The 21,410-nt window shown below is 51.1% G+C and overlaps 1 protein-coding gene and 1 long non-coding RNA gene across 2 annotated transcripts in view; one reads left to right on the forward strand and one right to left on the reverse strand.

Moving 5' to 3' along the window:
* LOC146892801 (uncharacterized) overlaps positions 1–18,692 on the forward strand; it is a 28,494-nt gene extending 9,802 nt beyond the window's left edge. Inside the window, exons 2-4 of the long non-coding RNA XR_015004303.2 lie at positions 3,386–3,539; positions 16,733–16,926; positions 18,201–18,692. This is a non-coding gene — a long non-coding RNA (uncharacterized LOC146892801). The remainder of the gene's footprint in view (positions 1–3,385; positions 3,540–16,732; positions 16,927–18,200) is intronic.
* Angpt4 (angiopoietin 4) overlaps positions 1–21,410 on the reverse strand; it is a 33,733-nt gene that overhangs the window by 5,110 nt on the left and 7,213 nt on the right. Inside the window, exons 2-7 of the mRNA XM_048445615.3 lie at positions 12,812–12,967; positions 11,178–11,299; positions 9,326–9,564; positions 5,778–5,893; positions 3,367–3,468; positions 929–1,095 (exon numbers count right to left, since the gene is read on the reverse strand). Coding sequence (XP_048301572.3) covers positions 929–1,095; positions 3,367–3,468; positions 5,778–5,893; positions 9,326–9,564; positions 11,178–11,299; positions 12,812–12,967 — 902 coding nt within the window. The remainder of the gene's footprint in view (positions 1–928; positions 1,096–3,366; positions 3,469–5,777; positions 5,894–9,325; positions 9,565–11,177; positions 11,300–12,811; positions 12,968–21,410) is intronic.

The following is a 21,410-nucleotide window of genomic DNA, read 5'->3' on the forward strand; positions in this document are numbered from 1 at the left end:
AGCATGGGGGAGAGATGCCAGGGAAGGTTCTCAGAAGTACATTTCCATGAAGAGTCATTTAGAGATTTCCCTGGGAGGAAGTAAGAGCCTCCCCAGCTTTCTGGAAGTTGTCTGCAGCTGTAGAGGCACCAGGTGCCAGGGGACATCCTTGTAACCCTATGAGTGAGTCCACAAGCTTATTCTAGCCTGATCCAAAGATAGCTAAGATACTGGCTTAATTTAAAGATCAGTGAGTGCCTCAGAGAGGTGACATCACAGAGTAGAGACACAGTGGGTTTGACAACAGGGAGAACTAAGTTCAAATCCAGTATCCACCTAACTTGTCACTTTGAAGATTCAGTCCCTTCATCATCAAACCATAGAAAGTAATGTCCGCCTTACAAGCCTGAGAAGAGGGCTAAACTGTGTCTAGAACACAGCAGGCGCCTGGGAAGTGCTGGCTGCTGTTCCTGATCACATACCACAAACCGGACAGAGGGAGGGGCAGGAGACCCTGATGACTGGACCATACCCTTGTGCTCAGCACCGCTGAGGAGCCCAGAGAATGCTGACCTGGCTGGGCCCAAGTTTTGCTGCAGATAGCAGTGCTGGAACGTGTTCTTTCTCCTAGTGTGGGGACTTTCACACCTCACCACAGGGCACAGACTGAGAAGTCAACCCCCACTCCTGCTGCCTGTAAGTGGGCTGACTAGCCTTGGAAGCTCCCTTCTGCTCGGGGCTCGGTGGCGTCCCTGACAGTCTCTTCACCCCACCCAGTGGCTGACATGTGCTGAGTGCTAAGCAGCCACCTCCAGATCCCATGACGTGCGCCCAAATAGGGGCCAGATGGTGGAAATAGGAGACGCCCAGGGAATGACCCATGGTGCAGACTCTGCAGCCACTTGCCTTGGGCCCCCGCACCACCCACAAGCCTGGGCCCCAAGCCCACCTGTACCGCTGCTTCTCACTGCCCAGCTGGAACTGCTCATACTGGATGGAGGTCTGGTGGCCTTCCCAGTCACATAGCTCCACACGCAGCAAGTGGGGCTTCCTGCTGGTGAGGCGGTGCACAGCCTCGTTGCCCAGCCAGTATTCTCTAGCCACGTTACCAAAGCCCTGTCGGGGAGGAGAGGAAAGGGTGGCTGTGTGCTGAAGAGGGAGGTGGTGTCTGTGGCTGAGGAGCTGGGCCAGTCCAGGCTCCGTGGCCACTTATCCGAAGTCAATGCCTCATGAGCAAGTTCATAAGAACAGTGGGCACAGCCCTGGGACAGGAGATTCCTCCCAGAGAACAAAGATAAACTGTTTGTAAGATGGAAGCCCGCTAGAAAATAACCGAAATCACATTCCTCTAAAGTCAGAAACACTCAAAACTCATTTGTGGCGACAGATATAGGAATAGCTGGGAGAATGGCTCAGTGAGGGAAGAACAGAAGCTGGGCAAGAATGCGGGCTTGAGTTCGAACCCCTGACACCCCTGGGCAATGCAGAGACAAGAGTATCATTGTGGCTTGCCGGCCACTGGTCTAGCTCTAAGCTAGTAAGAGACCCCGACATCCCCCACTGGCCTCCTAGCATGACTGGGAACACAGACCCACATGTGTTGGTACTCCACACAGGAAAACTCACACCCACAGACAATAAGATAAACATAAGAAAGAAATAGCCACTACTTTGGGGACACACCTAGGGAGACGAGGCACAGGGGGACTTTCCAGGAAGTTGGGTATTTAGCTGTGAATGGAGATCACACGGGTGAGCCTGTGGGAAAATTCACGGAGCTTTCTGCTTTATAGTTGTAGACTCAGCTACATGCAGGCTAAACCTCAGCAGGAAGGAAACGGCTGAGCTGCTGAGCCAGCTGCCGGGCAGGAGTGGCAGGAGCACATTTCCCCAGAGGCAGGAGAGAGACCAGACAGTTTCAGCCACAGAGAAATGCAAGGCTACAAGTTCTCAGAGTGTTTTTGTGATCTGAGCTCCAGGGTAGCAAGAAACTGATGACCTTGGCAGAGAAATCTCTCAGGACCAAGGACAGGGGCACACGGCGTCTTTCGTGCCCTTGATTTGCTTGCTGCTTGATGCCAACTACTTTAAAGTCCTCATCTGGAAGATGGTTGGTGGATGTCGATTGCTTGGGTCCTTGTAAATATCTCTTTCTATTTCTTTTGCTTTTGAAAACTTTAAGGGCTTTTAAGTCAGCTTGCCAAAAGTCCTGTGTTCAAAATTTAGCTGAAAACATAAAATTGGAAGGCAGCTGAGCCATCCTATACAGCGTGTGTTCCTTGAGGCAGCAATCCCACCTTGGGGAATTACCCCTATAAGCCTAGTGTTGTGAAGGTGGAGACAGAAGGATCAGAAGCTGAAGGCCATCTTCAACTACAAAGAGAGTTTGAGGTCAACTTGAAATACAAGAAATCCAGAAGAAGATGAGGAGGGGGAGGAGGAAGAAGAAGAGAAATTTATCTTGTAGATGTGTTACAGATGTGTACAAAGATGCAGAAATTTGTAGAGGCTGGTGGCGTGCATCTTTAATCCTGTACTCAGGGTCTGAGGCCAGCCTGGTCTACAGAATGAGTTCCAGGAAAATCAGTACTATGTAAAGAGATACTGTCTCAAAAAAATCTATTTAAGCCATGTAGTCAGGGATAATGGATAATGGGGAGTTTTTTCCCTGTTTCATTCTTTGCATTATTTGTGTGTGTATGAACGTGTGTATGTGTGTGTGCATATGCATGTGCATGTGTGTTTATGTGAGCTATGTGCGTGTGTGTGCACGTGTTGTGTGCATGTGCTATGTGTGTATGCTGTGGGTTGTGTGTGTGTTCGTACATGTACTGTGTGTGTGTGTGTGTGTGTGTGTGTGTGTGTGTGCAGTCCAGAGATCAACCCCAACTGTCACTCCTCAGGAACTCTCCTCTTTGTTTTGAGATGGGATCTCTCAGTCGCCCAGGAGCTGGGCAGTTCACTAGGCTAGTTAGTCTTGGACTCCAGGGATCTGTCTGTCTGCCTCTCCAGATCTGGAACCACAGGTGTGTGCTACCCTTCTTGGCTTTCTTATATGAATTCTGGGGATCAAACTTAGGGCGAGCATTTCACCTACTGAGCTGCCTCTCCAGTCCCTCCTTTGGGGTCTTTAAAAAGAGTTACCAACATGCATGTGTTACTTTTCCAAATATTAAAACAAAAATAAAATTACACTCTTAGGGTGCATGAGAAATGTCAAAAGAGGACTCAGTTTGAGGCCGGGGTTTGGAAAAACAAAGGAGCCAGTACAGTTGACTTTAGGTGAGCAGGGCTTTCACCCTGGGGAGAGGTAAGGGCATACCAGTCCCCACCCACAGCACCCTGTGCACAAACTCTGGGCTGGGAGCCCCCAGGACAGCATATTACCTCTTTGTATTCATCCCAGGTCCTCTGGAAACTCATGCTTCCATCCTGCCTGCGCTGCATGACAGTCCAGCCGCCTCCGTCAGTCTCCATGTCACAGAACACCTGGCGGGGACACAACACAGCTGGAAGCTCTTGGAGGCGCCACCAGCCAACTCTCAGCCTAAATGTAACCTGTAAGCCTGAACTCTGTCCTTCTCCAGCAGCAGTGCACCCGGGGTCAAGGGCATCAGAAAAATACAGACCCAGACTCCCCACTCAACTGCCATCATCTCTCTCAGAGGCAGGTGAGGGACACCCTCTCAGAGCCTCCTCCTTGTTTGCCAAGTGGGGGTGTTAATACTGTGACCTCTTCACAAGCGATGCAAACCATCGAAAGCATTCGGAATAGAGGCTGCACATACATGGGGTGCTTCTCATTTGTTAGTACTGCAGGGGTGCAGCCAGGGTCAGAGTTCACACTAGACACCTGACAGAAACAACTTGAGGGAGGAAGGACTTATTTTGCTTGTGGCTTAAGAGTGTTTTCAGGGACACAATTGCTTGGCATGCTATGCTGGGACAAAATGTTGTGGCAGGTGCGTGCATGCATGCATGCATGCATGCGTGTGTGTGTATGTGTGTGCATGTGCGTGTGTATGTGCGTGTATTGCTTTGATTCATGGTAGACAGGAAGCAGAGAAGAAGGACTGAGGCTTGACAGGTGTGCTCCTACTGATCCACTGACCCACTTCTTCCAACTAGGCTCTATTGCCTGTACTTTCTGGAACCTTCTGGAATAGCACCACCAGCTGAAGACCAAGTACTCAGCTCAAGACCAAGTACTCAGGTCGAACCATAGCAAGCAGAGGGAATTTGGATTCAGTGTAGACTCGGGAAGCGCTCTTCCTATGGAAAGACTGGATGAAGGTCTTCTGAGCACCTTCATGTTAACCTCTGTTTAAGGCGGGGGTTGGATGTGTGAATAAGACACAAGGGCCTTTCTTCCAAAGGGTTTGCAGCCTAGCACAGCTGACTCTTTCAAGCCTGACTTTGCTTGCACATTCTTCCAATTGGTTCAGTCCATGTTCATCAAACAATGAGCATGGATATGTTGCCTGGCCCTGCATTAAGTGAGTTATTGGTAAATAGGAGATAGATAGATCAACTTGCAGGGTTGGCTGCTTTGAAGGAGGCTCTGACAGGGCAGGCTGACTACTGGGAGTGGGACAGCTTGAGTAGCTACAAGGAGGCAGTCCCTGGAGACTCCTGGAAAGCTTCCTGGAAGGGATGGTTCTAAGTAGAGGTGGATGGAACGAGAGAGGAGAGAGAGAGAGAGAGAGAGAGAGAGAGAGAGAGAGAGAGAGAGAGAGCGCAGGAGTGGGGCTCAGCAGGTCCACAGAGGGAGGGAAGGCAGGGCACCTGTTGTGGTGAGCTCAAAGGGTACAGGAAGCCTAGAGAGGTGTGCAGCTAAGCGAGACCAAAGACACACCGAGGTCTGAGCTCAGAAGGCTTGCCTCTCAGGCCAGCTCCCGTGTCTCCATCAGGGGTCCCAAATTCCAGCCATTCACATCTGCCCACATTCCACCACAGCCGAACAGCTGAACTCACTCAATTTCACGCGACACATTTGCTTTCAAAGTGCTGGCATTTCTGGGCTCACGCCCACAGGGTAAACGCCCATTGGAAAGGAAGTCTTATCAGTATTGTGAAAGGAAAGCCAGAGATACTCGCTTTGTCCGGATGGCAGTGAACAGCGAGGAAAGCAAGAGTGTTGTGAAGAACCAGCTAGATTCTGCCAGGGCAAGGTCCTTGGCTTGATCTTTGTGTGGAGAAGGGAGTGTGGCAGGTTAAATAGAAACACAAAAGTCAGTCTGGGGTCAAACCAGGTTACTGCCCCCAATATATGCAGAAAAGTCAGATTGGTACAGCAAAAGGACCACTCCCGTTCCCTCTCGCCTGACCCAAACCTTGCTCCTGACATCTGTAATTCCCCTAACCTTCTATTGTGGATGACTGTCAAGCTCGGGGCTACCTTGGAGGCTCTCACCAGATGGCACCCTGTCCCCAGTCAGCCCATCACCAGCTTCATAGACCCAACTCTTGCTTCTCCTGGACTATGTAAATGGAATAACTTGCTTGGGCAAAGATATACAGGAGTGCCTAGGGCTGTCAGTTACGTGAGTGGCTGGCCATCTTAACCAACAAAGAACAATTTCCTGAGATTCTGCTTAGAAGCCTGCTTCTGGAGAAGACAGCGATAAAGGCTATACTGCCGGCTTTGTCAACGTCTGCTTCCTCACTTCCTCAGAAACCTGCCTGGTGAGAGTTTCCAGAAGCAGGGTTCCCTAAAGTCCAGTATTGATGGGGTGGGTGGGGCGGGAGAGTCTGTCAGAGAAGCCCTCAGTTCAGCACCATCTCCAGGAGCCCCTAACCTTGAGAGGCCTTGTCATGTTGGCCACACGGATGGTGTAGACGCCGCTGGCGTTGACCCCGGAGCGCTTGATCTCTGCACAGTCCTGGAACTGCTGCTTAGGGACCTTTAAGGAGGCTGCAGCGGGACAAAGCAAACGTCAGCTGGAGGGCCAGACATGGCAGTGCACATTTGGAATGCCAGCACTTGGGTAGCAGAGGTAGGAGCATCTTGAATTTGAGACCTTCCTGGATCATAAGATCTGGTTTCAAAATAAAGGAAGGACGGAAAGGAAGAAGAGAAGGAGAGAGAAAGACTGAGAGAGGGAGAGAGAAGAAGATGTCAGCTGGAAGTGAGCGAGAAGAGAGAGGAGACCAGGCTGCCACACCTGCCTGCTCTGTGCACACTCTGGCTGGGGTGGTATGGAGACAGAAAGATGAAGGTCTCTTCCAGGAGAGGATGGTGAGCTGGGGCCATCCACGTGAGGTGGGGGGGTTTGTGGAGGGAACAACATGTTATCAATATCCCCACATAGGAAAAGCTCTCAGTGCAGGGGATGGGGAGAAGGAAAGGTCATCCGTGTCCACCGTGAGATCAGGGGACACTGGTGGCACAGATGGGGTGAGGAAGGAATGAACAGTAAGAAGCCTGGTTCAGAGAAACCTGGCTGCAAGGCTGTGGCACAGTGCTCTGCCTGGGTGGATTGGCTGGAGCAGGATGCCCAAAGCAGGCAAACTGGAGCTGGGCTGCCAGGTTCCAGCTCATGAAGAGGGCAGGTGACCCTGCCACCCACTGAGACACTTCCTACATCACAGGGCAGGAAGCTGAGGCACAGGATGAGGACTGACTCACGGGCTCCCAGCCTCTCCCTCCTGTGGGGCCTGGGTTTTCCTGTGGCCCACTGACAGGCTGGCTCCCCTGCAGCCCCAGTTAGAGACCACTCATTCTGCTCTTCCTGTCTTCAAGGGCCCAGTCTACTCCCTAAGCAATGTGTTCTTGAGGCCAGGAGGCTATTAATTTAATGACTGGAATCTATCATGATCCTCTGGACACACAGGGAGTTAAAAATCGTCTGTCTGTCTCACGCAGTAGGCTTGGGATGGGATTCTACTAGATCCCAATCTCTCTGGGAGGCAGGTACCTAAGGATGGAGTTGAAGTTGTGGAGGGGTGGTTATCAACACAAATAAAAAGACAGGATGCTACTGGGGGCGGGACTTCCTTTTTGGGCCTTACACCTGGATGGTGGCTCCCAAATTCTGGCATTGGAAGACATCTGAAGGAGGCTGCTCCATACCACAAATGAAATCTCCAGAATGTTTCCTAAGCAGGGGTCTCCAGGGCCAACATGTCAGCAACCCCCAGATCCTCACAGCCCATGGGAATCGGGAGGCCAGACAAATACAGGGGAGGTATTGACTTTGAGGCAGGCAGGGACAGGACATGCTATACCTAACAAATCAGGGCAGGGCTGGGAGCTGGCCTGGGTTCTCTAGCTATTCTCTCCAAGGTTCTGCTCACAGACCGTCTCCTCAGTGAGCAAGGGCAACAAGATCAATAATGACAGTGCCTTTACTTGAAACCATTGTGCTGGACGGTTTCCTAGGAAGCCAGCTTCTGCTGAGAGCATCTTGGGAGCCAGAAAAAATGATTCAGGGGGCAGCATGAAAATAAAATGGGGCTGATATGCCAATGAAACAGTTGGGTGGAATGTGTGCCTGGTGCTAACGCTGTCCGGCTCCACCCCCTTTTGGCTCTAGGTGCCATGTGAAGCCCCTTTTGCCTTTGGTGTGTTCTCTGCACAGATGTGCTGGGGCTTCTGGAGGCTCCTGTCCTATCATGTAAGCAAGAGGTTGGGTGAGTTATGAGGTGAGGGAAGTAGCCAGGCTTGAACTTTGCTCCCTCTACTGGTGAGCCCCTCCCCTCTCTATCTTTTCCTGGGGTTGGGTGTCTCATCTGAGTACAGGGAAGCTGGGCAAATGGATTGCTGCAGGGGTGTTGCTATCACGTGGACGGGGCTGGGTCCCTGTTCTCACTTTGTGACTCTGACTCTCTGAGATAGCTAGGATTTTTCACCCTCTTCTCCACAGTCGTCACTGGCTGGGAGGAAGCTCTGCAGAGGAGGAGGTTGGCTGCCCACCCGGCTTCAGCATGTGCTGCCCCATCCTCCCCTCAGCTCCTGTTCTCTCAGCCTCCCATGAGCTCTCCGTCCATACAGAGGGCAAAAGTAACTCCCAGAAGTCTTTTCCTGGTGACAGTCAGGCAAGTGGGCAGGTGTTTGAACAGCGAGGGATGGGTGCTTGACACACCCACCCCCTGGGCTCAGGGAATAGATCTTTAGCCACAGCGGCTGAGCAGTTGAGCTGCAGGCCTGCAGGGAAAGGCACCAGCCCTGGTCCTGGTCCTGTCTGTGAGAAACCCACACATGGGACTCATTCAGATTGTCTCACTGCCAAGGCTGTGCACAACCCCAAGCACAACAATGGCTTTGGTCATTGCGTATCCTGTGGGTTAGAAGGCATCTACCTCTCCCACTCATGGATTCCCTGGCCTGCTGGGCTTAGGGAGAAGCCACGGGGGATCCTTTGCCCCACTTCCCTACCATCCTGGAACTCCTTCACGTACTTAAAGCTGGGTACCTTACCAAAGGCCCAGCCTCCCCCAAGGTGGTTGCAGATTGCCCTACACCAGGAGGCCCTTTGGTATCTCACCCGTCAAGCCAGTATCCATTCCATACAGCCTGTGCTTTCTGAAAGAAGCCCTACCCCACGTAGCCCCTCTTGTGCCCCTGCTGGCCTTAAGTTGAAGTACCCTCTTCCTGGCTCAGCCCTTTAGCCTTCTGAGCCCTCAATGGAGAAGCGTTATTCCTCCTTCCCCTGAGACCTGCCAAGTGGTAGGAAATTTTGTCGGATTCAGTGACCATGACAGCTGTGTGCTGCTGTGTTCCTGCCACACAGTGGCACACAGTGGATGCTCAATAAATGCTTGTTGTCTGGGAGACCGCAGATGGAACTGGGCGTGCCAGAGAGGCCCGTGCAGCAAGGTGGGCATGTTTCTCGTTTCTGTGGCAGCCTGGGTTTACCACATTCTTCCCAGCTCCCTGTGGCTCTCTAGGCCTAGCGGCAGGAGCATTAAAGGGAGCAAATTCTTGGGACTCATTGTGTCCAACCCCTCCATTTTATGTGGAAACTAAAGTCCGGAGAGGCATGTAGCAAGCGAAGCAAGAGGAGCTGGGTGGCTGGGTATAGTGGTACATGGCTTTAATCTGACACTTGGAAGGCAGAGGCAGGTGAATCTCTGTGAGTTTGAGGCCAGCCTGGTCTACATAACAAGTTCCAACCCAGAGCTATCAGTTAAGAGCCTGTTTCAAAAGAAAAAGAAAAAAGAAAAGAAAAAGGGGAATGGAGACACAGACTAGTCCACATAGGCTGTGGCTGTCTGTGTTGTTATCTCACCTCTATTCAGCAGATGGGGAAACTGAGGTCAGGAGTGGAACAGGGGCATAGCTAAGGTCTCTTCCCTCCCCTCCTTGGCTCTCTACCCCAACCCACGCACACCCAATGCTACTCACCAGTGCGCTTGTCCTGGGCTACAATGCGGGCCAGGCGCTGTACTAACTCCTTCAGCTGCTGCTGCTGCTGCTGCAGGGAGCTGGAATTGATGCTGAGGGCCTGCAGGTTGTGCTTTAGGTTAGCCAGGGTCCCGGTCTGCTTGCCGAGGAGGTTCTGCAGTTGTTCCCTCTTGTCTTGGAGGCTGCTCATCTGGGCCTGGTGCTGAGCTTCCAAAGCCTGCAGTCTGCTCTCCAGTGCCCTGCCAGGTGGGACCCAGGGATGCTCATGTCTCTTGGCAGGGATGCAAGGTCTCTTCCCCCAACACTAATCCCAACCACTGCTTCCTAGGGGCTGAGCATGACAGCTACACACATGCAGTACAGTGGCTCAGAGCTGCTCAGTCTGTGACTGCTGCTGCAGGATCACAGAGCCTTGTAGTCTGTGTCCCCTGCAGCTCAGATCAAGGAGGAGAGAGAGGCCGTGGAATCACAGGAACGGGAGTGAGTAGAGGGACAGGGACACGTGACTGGAGTGCATTGCTAGTGTTTCTTTAGTTGTTCACTTGCAGGGCTGGGGTGGAAGCCAGGCCCTGGGTCATACTAAGCGAGTGTTCCACTTTCGAGTTGAGTCTCATGCAGCTCCGTTAGCACAATAAGCACAAGAAATATCCCGGTATAAAAAGCAAAGACACGTTTAAGAAAAGAAAGCTTTCCAGTCATCTCTCTCTCTCTGGGAGTTCTCTCCTGTCTGTGGAAGATGAGGTACGAGAGTACTGGTCGCACCTCTGGGTGGATTAGTAAAAAGTTGGAAATGACTTTAACGTCCGTTGACTGGGGACTGGGAAATAGACACGGAGCAACTCTGGGAAGCTGGAGAAAGGAACAAAATGCGCATCACTCAGCTGCAGAACCAAGCCCTGGGCTTTGGGTGTTGGGTTTCCCTGCCTTATCTCTACCCCAGCGCTGTTTTTGTCTGTGTAAGTTCAGGCGTCCAGAGCACCAGACTGACTGTGAGGACAGATGCCGGGGACTGCTTTCTCCAGGATGGGGCGTGGATGGTCAGGTCAGACTGTGTACTGACAGTTATGGCAGCCAGTTAAAGTTCACAATGTGAACAGGCTAGACAGTAGTGGTGCACACCTTTAATCCCAGCACTCTGGAGCCTGAGGCAGGTGGATCTCTGTGAGTTTGAGGCCAGCCTGGTCTAGAAGAGCTAGTTCCAGGACAGCTAGGACTATTACACAGAGAAACCCTGTCTTGAAAAACCAACAGCAACAATAAAAAAAAATTAAAACAGGAAGAGAGAGATGGGTGTGGTGGCACAAGCCTATCAGGCCAGTACTAGAGGCTGAGGCAGGAGCATAGTAAGTTTGAAGACAGCTGGGCTACATAGTGAGAACCCACCTCAAGCAAAACAAACTGACAACAAACAAACAAATAAACAAAACCACCACCAACATAAACTCCAAACAAGGGCAGTGTGTGGGGGCTGGGAGGGGGGACTGAGGGTTGACTCAGAGGTGGGGAGCTTGTTAGCATGTGCAAGGAACTGGGATCTATTGCCAGCACCACAACAAGAAGGGGAGTGGGAAGGAAAAGAATCAGAGGAAAATGTAACATTCCTGTCAATACCAAATCTGGGAGCCAGGCCTGGTGCCGCCTGTGCTTAGCCCCACCCTAGCATCACCAGGGCTTGTTTGGATGCCAAGCCTAGTTCTGATGCTTCCTTAGCCCAACCTCACCCCAGCTTTGTTCCTCGTCCTAGCTCCATCCCACAGTGATCCTTCACCCAAGTGCAAATCCAGGCCCTGACCCCATGCCAACGTTGGCAAGCTCTAACTTCTCGCCTAGCCCCAGCCCCGCCCTCGCTCACCTGTTGCGACTCTGTAGCCGCTGCAGCTCGTGGCTCTGCATCAGCACCTGCCTTTCCAGCTTGTTGGTGGACAGTGAGTTCTCCAGCATTTGGATCTGTATGTGTGATGTCTGGTTTGGGACCTGTCTCAACAAGCAGGAGGATTGTGGGGGCATTGCTATATAGGCCCAAGGGCCTGCCTGCCACTCTTGAAACTTGCTAACCCATGGCAACCTGAGCTATGAGTTTCCATGGCTACCAGCTTACTACTCTTCTCAGGCCCTCCCTGATTTATCCGGTTCTGACTTACCCTTCCTCATTACTGCTGTTGCACGCCAGTGCCAATCTTCTAGCTGTTTGGGCTCCAGAGGCATATCCTTGACCCCACATGAAATCAGTCTATCAGCCCCATCTCCCAATGGCCCCTCACCATCTCCTTTCCCCCTAAGGCCATATCGCATCTTGGCTGCTTCTAGTTAGCTTCAGCTGTCGACAGCCCAGAGCTATCGAGGGAGTCCCAGCTAGGAGAGTGTTTCTCTCAGATTGGCCTAAGGGTATGTCTGTGGGGCATTTTCAGGATTGTTGATTGATGTAGAAGGGCCCTGCCCTCTAAGGATGATGCTACTCCTGGGCAGGTGGTCCCGAGTCGTATAAGAAAGCAAACTGGGCATGCCGTGGACAGCAAGCCAGCATGCAATATCCATCCATGGTTCCTGCCTCTGTTCCTGCTTGAGTTCCTGCCCTGATTTCCCATGATGATGGGCTGTTATCTGGAAGCAAAAGTTAAACAAACCCTTTCTCCCTATGCTACTTTTAGTCATGGTGTTTACCATAGCAACAGAAAGCCAGCTAGTTCGCTGTCTGCTGCCTCTCATCCAGTGTCCAGCGCTGGCCTCACCAGGCTCCTTGCTCTTGCCTTTCCCCCTTCATCCCTTTCCTACAAAGCGGTTTGAGGCAGCCTTTCATGCTGTGGCCCCTCTGCTCAGAACCCTTCTGTGGAAAGCTCATCCTCACTAGGCCCCTGACTCAGTTTCCCTCTATTGCTTCCTTGTTCCATCTCTCAGGCTTTAGCCCTCCTCCATGTTCCTGGAGCAGCCCAGGCTCTACTTCTGAGCTTTTCTGCAACGTGGTCCATATCCTATTAGCACTGCATCCCAGTGTCCTTCTGACCTTGCTGTCTGGACTCATAGCCTCCCATTCTACCCACACACCCAGCACACCCCTCTTTCTCTCTGTGCCTTGCTGGCTCCCTGGCACTGCCACTGAGTAACACACAGGGGCCGTATATCCGCTTGCCTTTTTGGTGGGGTCTGGGGCAACAGAAGCTTGACTGTTTTGTTTACAGCTCTAGCCTGGGTCCGGGATCTCACATGGTGTCTGGCACACACGAGGGCTTTAGCAAACAGTTGCTCCTTCCTCCCCACTCCCTTGCTCCCTGCTTTGTCAATGTTGCCTTCCTCCAGGGCCCAATCCAGTCTTGTCATTGAGCTTTCACAGAAAAGTTGGACCCAGGACTGTAGTCTAGAGCAAGATGACTGGCTATATGGATGTGTCATCAGAGAGAGGAGGCCAGGGGACTTCAGGCCCAGGGAAGGCCCCTGACCTCACTGGTACAGTGGCAGAGAAAGGAAGCCCTCTGGTGACTCTCCTGTTACCTGGGCCTCCACATCAGTCAACTTGTGGTTCTGAGCCGTGGTCTGGTTCATGACGTCGGCACCCAGTGCTATCATGGTGCTTGTCTGGTTCGGGACTGTGTGCTGTTTGGTCTGCACCAGGTTTGACCTCAAACTCCTCAGGATGGACTGCTCCAGCTGTAGGGAGACAGAGGGCTGCAGTGACAGGGCAGGGGCTGGGAGGAGCCTCCTGTTGCTCCCTCCCGCAAAGCTCCATGGCAGAGTACAGAGCAGCAGCTAGGGTAGACCCCTGGCTGAGACTGTGCCCTGTCAGGCCAGTGTTCCCCTTCCCTAGGTTTCCCCCACTGGCCTGTCTTTATTCTTGTTGCAAACCATCTGTCCTCCACTGGACAGCCAGAAGGGTCCTGTTGAAACTAGGTGAGCCACACCCCTCCTTTGCTCTACGTTACCCCAGGGTTCCCATCTTACAAGAAAAGCTAAAAATCTGGATTTGCTGTTTCCTCCAGAGCCAGTCCACTCCCTCCTCCATCCTTCCCTGCATCTCTCATTCTACTGCAGGGGCCGTGCTCCACGCATCCCTCCTAGGCAGCCACGCACCCACCTTAGGCCTTTCCACATGCTACGCCCCCTGTACTCTCCAGAACCCCTCTCCTCTTACACGGTCACTCCCTCATGTTATATCACTGATGTCACACTTACCAGTCCTTAGTTTTATGACAAGCATTTCCTTTGATCTCTCTCACCCTCCAGAGTGTCAGTTACAGGAAGCCAGGGATACAGTCTTGCTCAATATTTCATCTCCCACATCTAACACACCCCCAGGTGTACAGTGGCTACTCAATAATTGTGTTCAAGGAAATGATAGGAAAAGGGGTACAGCAAGGATCAGAGTGTAGCCTTCATGCCTTGCCTTTCCCCAGCTTCCTAGGGGAGAACTGGCCTATGGCAGAGGAGAGATGTGGTGGGCTCACATATTTTCCTTGTACAGGTTTTTGTGTCCATCTACCAAACCGAACTTTCTTTTAGCCCTGCTGTCTGCCAAACGGCTGAACTCATAGCATCCAAGGAAGGGCCTTGGACGCCTTGAGCTGGCTTGCTTTCTTTGGAAAGGCTGTTATTCTTCCTGAGAGGCCATGGCGCTGGTCTGCTGGAAGCCAAGATCAAGCTGGAGAGGTGAACAGCGAGTCCTCAGGCTGAGCCTCTGCTTCACTGCTCCTGGCTGCACCCACGGCCTGGGTCCCTCTGTCTCTCAGGCCAGAACTCAGGCTTCCTTAAGATCCACGGGGGCCACTCAAAGGGGCCCTTGGAAGGCCAGGGCTCTCACGGAGGGGTGGGGATCTTGAATGGAGGTCTGGCTCCCTTGGGCTGATTCTTTCTTCATTCTCCGACTCCTCTGCCCACCCATCTCCTCCTGCCATGAACACTTCCAGTGTACGTTCCACTGCCAAGTCCCAGCGGGCATAGGGAGAGCGCTGGGAATGTCTAGAGAGTGATCCATGGAGCAGCCTCACCTGGGAGCTGGTTAGAAACGTGGGTTTCCAGACCTGGTCCAATACTACCAAACATGGAGCAGCTGTGTGTTCTTTAATTAAACTGAAACCTTGAAGTGGAACACACAAGGAAGACACATGGAGCAACCTGGAGCATCAGCAGGCCTCTGCCTTCATCTTCCTTCTTCCTCGGCATCATCACTGGTCCTAACCCTTTCTTGCAGCACATGGAGGATATGTGTTCACAGACCCATCTAAAAACTAGAACCCTCCCCCTCCAGTTGCCTCCCAGTTTCTCTATCCCCGGCGTCTTGGTCTTTACCTTCTGTCTTGCTTGAGACAGGGTCTCTTGTCCACCCCTGCCGATTAACTGGCCTGAGAGCTACTGGGGGATTTCTCCTGTCTCAGTCTCCCATCTTGCAGGAGGGCTGGAATGGCAGACATGTGCTACTAGCACCTTGCTTTCCTTGGGTTCTGGGGATCCACACTCAGGTCCTCATGCTTGTGTGGCAAGGGCTCTATCTGTTGGGTTCTATCACTAGTCCTGCCAAGATCCTTTAATTCACCTTGTCTCATACTGTAACTATCACCAGCAAAGCTGCCGGACACACATACAATCAAATACACTCTCCTCTTACAACCTGGGCACTGCTGAATCCTCCTTCTCAAGGTTCAGTGTTGGTCTCTTTGCTTTTTTATCCCCTCTTTCCCCAGGCCAGGGGTCCTCAACAGGGGACCAGACGGTCTGCGAAGAGATTTCAGGAGTCCATGGCATTGAGTGAGTGCAAGGTGACACTGGACATGAATTTGTGATTGCAATTTGACATTTTCATCAACTTTAGCCCAGGCCACAAAGACGAGCTGGCTCAGCATGTCCTGTGACTCCATGACAAAGAGAAATTCTGAATGCTTATATTTTTAGCCCAATATCTACAGAACTCCCCCTCCCCCCACTGAGTATGACTATGGAATTATGGGAGTTACCAACCCACCACTGGATGAGGCAACAACTTCATTGTCAATTTGGTCTTTAATATTTAGATTATAGCTACAGTATTAGTAGATGCTCTTCCAAGGGTCTTGACTTTAGTTTTTCTTTTGTGCATGTGTTTGTATGGCCTTTTGAAACAGGGTCTTGCTCTATAGCCCAGAACTTAGGAGACTGGTCTTGAGTTCACAACGACCCTCCTGTTTTAGCCTCCTGAGTGCTGGGGTCATGGGCATGTACTACCATACCTTGTTGATTGTATATGTTTCTCAGAAAACGCAGAGGCTCTCTCTGGGGTCAGACACAAGGATTCAGTGCTCCAAAGCCCTGAGAACTGCACGTGTGCTTTGGTCACTCCTGAGACTTTCATAGCTCATGACTTACCATTTCTATATCAGGAATTCTTCCTGGACACCTCTCCATAGCTACACAGGTTTCAGGCAAGCATCTCTAAAACTGGATATGGGAATTTCAGCACTTGGAGGTAGAGAGGAGGACGTGTAATGTAAGGGTATCTGCAGCTACCTAGTGAACTCAAAACCAGTTTGGGCTACCTTGAGACCCTGTCTCAAAAACAAATGAGTAGAGATAGAAGTAAAGAAACGAGCAACCAAACAACCAGCCTTTTCCAGTGCCCAGCAGAGGCCTGAGTCCTACCTCTTTCCACATCCCTGGATCTCTCAGGCCTTTCCCATTTGTTCATCTCAGTGAATGGCCTCACCCAGTCCTGAAGACCCAAGCCCAGACCTTAATCTTGACTTCTTTTCTGTTCATCCCACACATCCTGCTATTAAATCTGTCTGCTGAGCTCCCAGTAAGAACTTCCAGTCTGTTTGCCTCCTCCCTCAGCTCCCCAGGGACACTACTGTGTGACTGTCTGGGGCCCACCAGTGTGGCTAGGGTGCACGGAGCAGGGCCGGATCTGCCTGTTGACTCTGCTCAAAATGAACCTTCTAGAACTTGGGTCAGGTGCAGACTCCAGGGCCCTTGGCTTCTACTTAGACAGTCAGCAGCAAGTTTATTTCTGAGTAGAGAACTTTCTAGAGAGCTCTCTACATGTCAGGGCTGATGTGGCTTCTACACACTGTAGATTTCAAGTCAGAACCCACATATAGGAAAGCGCAGGTTCCATGAGGCCTCCCTCAGTCTATAGAGCCAGGCTGAGGACTCAGGGTGACTTAGGGCCTCTTGAGTGATTTTCCCCACTGGGCCTGTGACTGTAAGTAGTTGGGCGGGGCTTAAACCATCCACAGCTGGATCCTGTTATCCAGCCGGCTAGCCCACCCACTGGCCTGGGCCCTCGGCAGATAATCCCAGCCAGATGGCCTGGTTCAGCCAGGCTGGGGTTCTGGGTACTAAGACCAGTCGAGACAGGCAGCCAGGGCTGGTCCAGGCACTAGTCAATGGATGTGGAAAGAAACCCTCTTGAGAACCTGACCCAGGCAGGGTTCTGCTGCTTTCCAGATGTCACTCCACTAGGATCAGACCATCAGAATCTTTCCTAGCACCTTGGAGCAGCCAAGCAGCAGCATACCCTATCCCAGCAGGCACCACTCCTTCACCTTCAAGCCCCCGCTCTGCTGCCTTCCTGTTTGTGCACCCTGGAAGCGTTCTGGATGCTCCTGGACCTCACTTTCCAAATATGTTCTATGGAGGCAGTAAGTACAATCCTCTCTTTGGAAGAAGGCATGTGGAAAGGGCAGAGAAGAGGAGGGGAAAGGAGACGTCTCAGCAGGCAGAGACTAAGGAAGAAAGGAAGGGTCCTCCATGCAGACCCCAGTATGTAGTTTCGGTGACTGAGCAGGTCCAAGGGAGTCTGCTATGCTGTTATCTATACAACTGGATCTTAATTGGCAAAAGCTGAATAGTTGAGCCCCAGTCACCCTGTGGGCTCCACTCCAAGAGAAGGAACAAATGAGTCCTTAGTGTACCCAGCCACAGTGACAGGCTTCCAAAGCGAAAAACACAGACTCAGTGTCTGCAGATGTGGGACCCCACCAGTGGGGCATTTGAGCAAGTCATAATCTCCAGTCACCAGGCCTTGAGTGGGCATGTGTGTCTTCAAAGGGACACGAGAACTTTTAGGGTTGCCGGCAATACCCTATACCATGAGATGGCAGTACATGGATTTTGCGATATGTGGTTTAATCCTCAATAAAAAAGAAACCCAACACAAGTTTCTAGAAATGTCTCAGATAAATATGAATTATAATTTGAACTGTTTTCTTATACCAACATGGGACCTTGAGTTTCGAGCACATATCCACTCAGGAGTATTTGTTGAACCCTTGCTACATAACCAACCCTGCCCTTAGTATACGGAGTCAGGGATAAACAAAATCAACAAGTATTCTATTTCCAGGGCCCCTACTAGGTAAGCAAGTCAACCTGCAGTAGTGATATACATCATGAACAAAACCAGGCAGGATGAACACTCAAGGCAAGCTGGCTAGGGTCATCTGGGGTAAGAGGATGAGATCCCAACAGCCAGAGGAAAGCCAGGATGGAGAGGTTTCGGGTGGAGGGAAGGCAAGAATGAAGGCCCGAAGGCAGAAAGGAGTATGTGTGGGATTTGAAGGTCGAGGCTGGTGAGAGCAACATACTCCATGTGTCTTTCTGGGGTGCATGAGGCTCAGGGTTCAGAAAAGCCACTGTTATAGAAAGGGGGTCAAGCCTTGGATCAGTGGTGGCCACCACTTGGCCTCGGACAAGTGTCTCCATCTGCCTGCGACTCTTCACTGAAACAGGGATAATCACAGCTTCTACCCCCAGGGTTTCTAGGAGCCCTGTTGAGGTGACTGCGTAAACAGCTTGGTGTGGTTGTGTAATCAGCAGGTGACAAACCCTAGTACATGTGTGCTACAGTTACCGCCTGGCAATGCTGGCTGACACCACAACCGAGTCTCTTCTTTGTTCCATTGTTCCTCTTCAGATGTGTGCGAGTGAGCATTGTCGCGACCAGACCAGAGCACCATCAACGGTGCAGACTCACTCCTGCCACGGTGGAGATCCACTCCTGCATGACATGGCCCTACTCTTGTGGAAGGAAGATGCTGGTGATGCGTGCTGTGTGTGCATAGATGGAGGACAAGGATGGCAAGCTGTTAGCCGGTGTGACTAAACTCTGGGGAGGAGTGACAGTGAGGGCACAGTCATCTTCTGTTTGCATTACACATCTCAAATACGTTTGTATTTTAAAAGCGCAATGGAAGGCCAGAAAGATGGCTCAGTGGGTAAAGGAGCTTGCGGTCAAGTCTGATGACTTGACTGTGATATCAGGAGCCCTCATGGTAGAAGAGAACCACCTCTTGCAAGTTACATTCTGACCTCTACACACATGTATGTGTGTTCGTGTTCACATGCATGTGCATACATACACACACACACTAAAATAAATAAACGTCAAAATTAAATTGTGGGTGAATACAGGTATAATTAATGTATTTAACAACTAACATATATACCAGATATTCTTCTGTTTCTTTGAGACAGTCTCACTATGCAGCCCAGGCTGGCCTCAAACATGTGATCCTCCTGCCTTTGCCTCCTCAGTGCTTGGATCATAGGAGTCTTCCACCTTGCCTGACACTACCAGATATTCATTTTTTTCCTCAAAGATTTATTTTATTTCTAAGTGTGTGTGTGTGTGTGTGTGTGTGTGTGTGTGTGTGTGTAAATGAGTGCAGGTGTCCACAGAGGCCAGAGGAGTTGGATTTCCAGGTAACTGTGAACTGCCTGATGTAGGTGCTGGGAATTGAATTCCAGGTCTCTTGGAGAGCAATTATGCACTTTTGTCTGCTGAGCCATCTCTTCAGCTCCTCTACTTATTTTTCACTTGTGTCCCTGGGTTCCCAAAGGATCTCTTAGTAGAATTCAGGGAATCTGCAGACTAAAAAAAAAAAAAAAAAAAAAGATCTTTTTCCCTCCAAATAATTTCTTGCTAAAGCGAACTTTTCTTATGTGGATGGAATTAGGCCAGGAGCGACCAGAGTGGTGGTCACTGTGCTCTGTCACCAGTGGAAATGACAGATATACTCATGTCCACATACCTGTGGGTATTACAATGGAGGTGTGCCCCCAGCTGCTGGTGACAGAAGGGATGTGAGTCCTCGCTAGATCATCGTGCGCCTGTGATATTGTGCACAGAACGGAGCAGCTCTGCTACCAGATCCATGTAGTCCAAGGATGAATAGAGAAGCAAGATTGGCTGTACCAGACACAGATCTGTTTCTAGGAACTCACAAGACAATTTGTTTCCTTTGTTTCGAAACATTTAATGTTGCGTGTGTATGTGCCTGAGTGTGAGGCCATGGGTCAACTCAGATATTTTCAGATATTTCTCCTCAGGTAATTTTCTCTCTCTCTCTCTCTCTCTCTCTCTCTCTCTCTCTCTCTCTCTCTCTGTGTGTGTTGTGTTTCAGTTTCAATTCACATGTCTCTAATTTTCACTCTTTAATTTTTTTTTTTTTTTAAAGTCAGGCTGTTATGTAGCTCAGGTTGGTCTTGAACACCCAGTTCCTCCCGTCTCTACCTCCCAAGTGCTAGAATTACAGTTGGGCTCCTCATTTGGCTACAATTTTAACTTCTTCTGAAGGCAAATATAAAACCACAAGGTTCAAACTTCCAAGGAGCCAAGAGGAGCCGTGTGAACAGCAGGTCCTCCATCCCTGTCCAGCTGCAGTTCCTCTGGCTGTGGCCGCTGGGAGAGCGGTCCCAGTGGCCCTCCACATCGCTGAGTCTATTTCCACCCCTGCTCGGAACTCACTCAGTACTCCCTTCCAAGGGGAATGGCTGACTTACAGGAATGCTCCACCAGGCCGTGCTCTGCAAGGTCCCCTGGGCCAGAACCACGGGTGGTACAGAAGGAAGGGAGCACTTCGCTCTGGAGTCTGGTAGAAGCTTTCGCCTCCTACCTCCCCCGAGAGCCGACAGTTCCAGCACAGTGGATATCGACTGTGCAGGCAGCCAACACACAGACAGTATTCTCTCGATATCAAGACGTTTTCAGAGAAGAACGTCAAAATAGCGATGAGTCATGCTTAAGGTCTCAGCACATGAGACCTCCCTCCTTTCCCCACTGTAACCTGCAATTTGTTAGGAATCTCACAAGGAATGCAATTTACAGTCAAAGGAATGTCTTAAGCCCCTTTCACCCGTATGACCCATGGTTTTATCTTATGAGATTATTTCCCATTCTAAGAGACCCTAGAACTACCCTATAACCCCACTTTTTTTATAAAGAAGGAAAAAAGAGAAAAGTTTCTTAGCAACCTTTTGAGATGTAACCCTGGAGTCATCAAAATCAAAATCGAAAACATGGTTTCTGCCAAGATGCCTGAGCGAGACCTTAAGGATCCACACTTGAGGGTGCCGTCTCCTTTTCTAAAGTGTCTCTTTCTGCTAGCCCCATGCTTAAAGTTCCTTATTAAAATAAAATCCAACTGTGCTTCATCCTGAATTCTTCCCTGCAACAAAGTCAAGAATCCCAGCTTCCCCTGAGTAGGTCTGTGAAAAGAACTCAGACAGGAGTCTCTTGCCTTTCCTCACCCTGCTTGTGACATCACCTGGGCTGTGATCCCGAGAGCGGCTTCCAGCTCTCTTCTTCCTCCCTGCTCAGTTGCAGTGCACGGCTCTCCCTAACCTGGTCCCCAGCATCCCAGAGGGAAATGTGATGGTCCCTACTAGCCAAATGAGCAAGCCGAGACTGGGAGAGCCCAGCGTTGCCCCTGAGGCTGGGAGAGCCCAGCGTTGCCCCTGAGGCTGGTAAGCAGAACTGCTTCTGCAGGCCCCGCCTGAGTCGTTAGCAGTCGGAGGCAGACTCTGAAGACGGCACGGGGGAAGAGAGCAGGGCCAGGTACAGGGTCACGGAGGAGGTTGATGTGACCTTATGTGGTAGAGGATGTGCAGCTGACGGGCAGGGTTTGGGCCCAGCCGCTTGCATTTCATGCTTGGAGGAGACAAGAAGAGGCTGTGCATCCCAGCACAAAATACAGAATGGCTTTTTATGCTGGGAGGAGGGGGCAGAGGCAGGAGCATGATGGCCTTGGTGAGGCTTGGTCTTTGTAGCGGGATGCTTCCTCTCCCTGTCGTTTTATATACGTGAACCATCTCAGCAAACATTTAAAGCGCCCAAAGGAATGCA

The sequence above is a fragment of the Myodes glareolus genome, chromosome 10, assembly GCF_982192425.1.
Source record: "Myodes glareolus chromosome 10, mMyoGla1.1, whole genome shotgun sequence".
Taxonomy (NCBI): Eukaryota; Metazoa; Chordata; class Mammalia; order Rodentia; family Cricetidae; genus Myodes; species Myodes glareolus.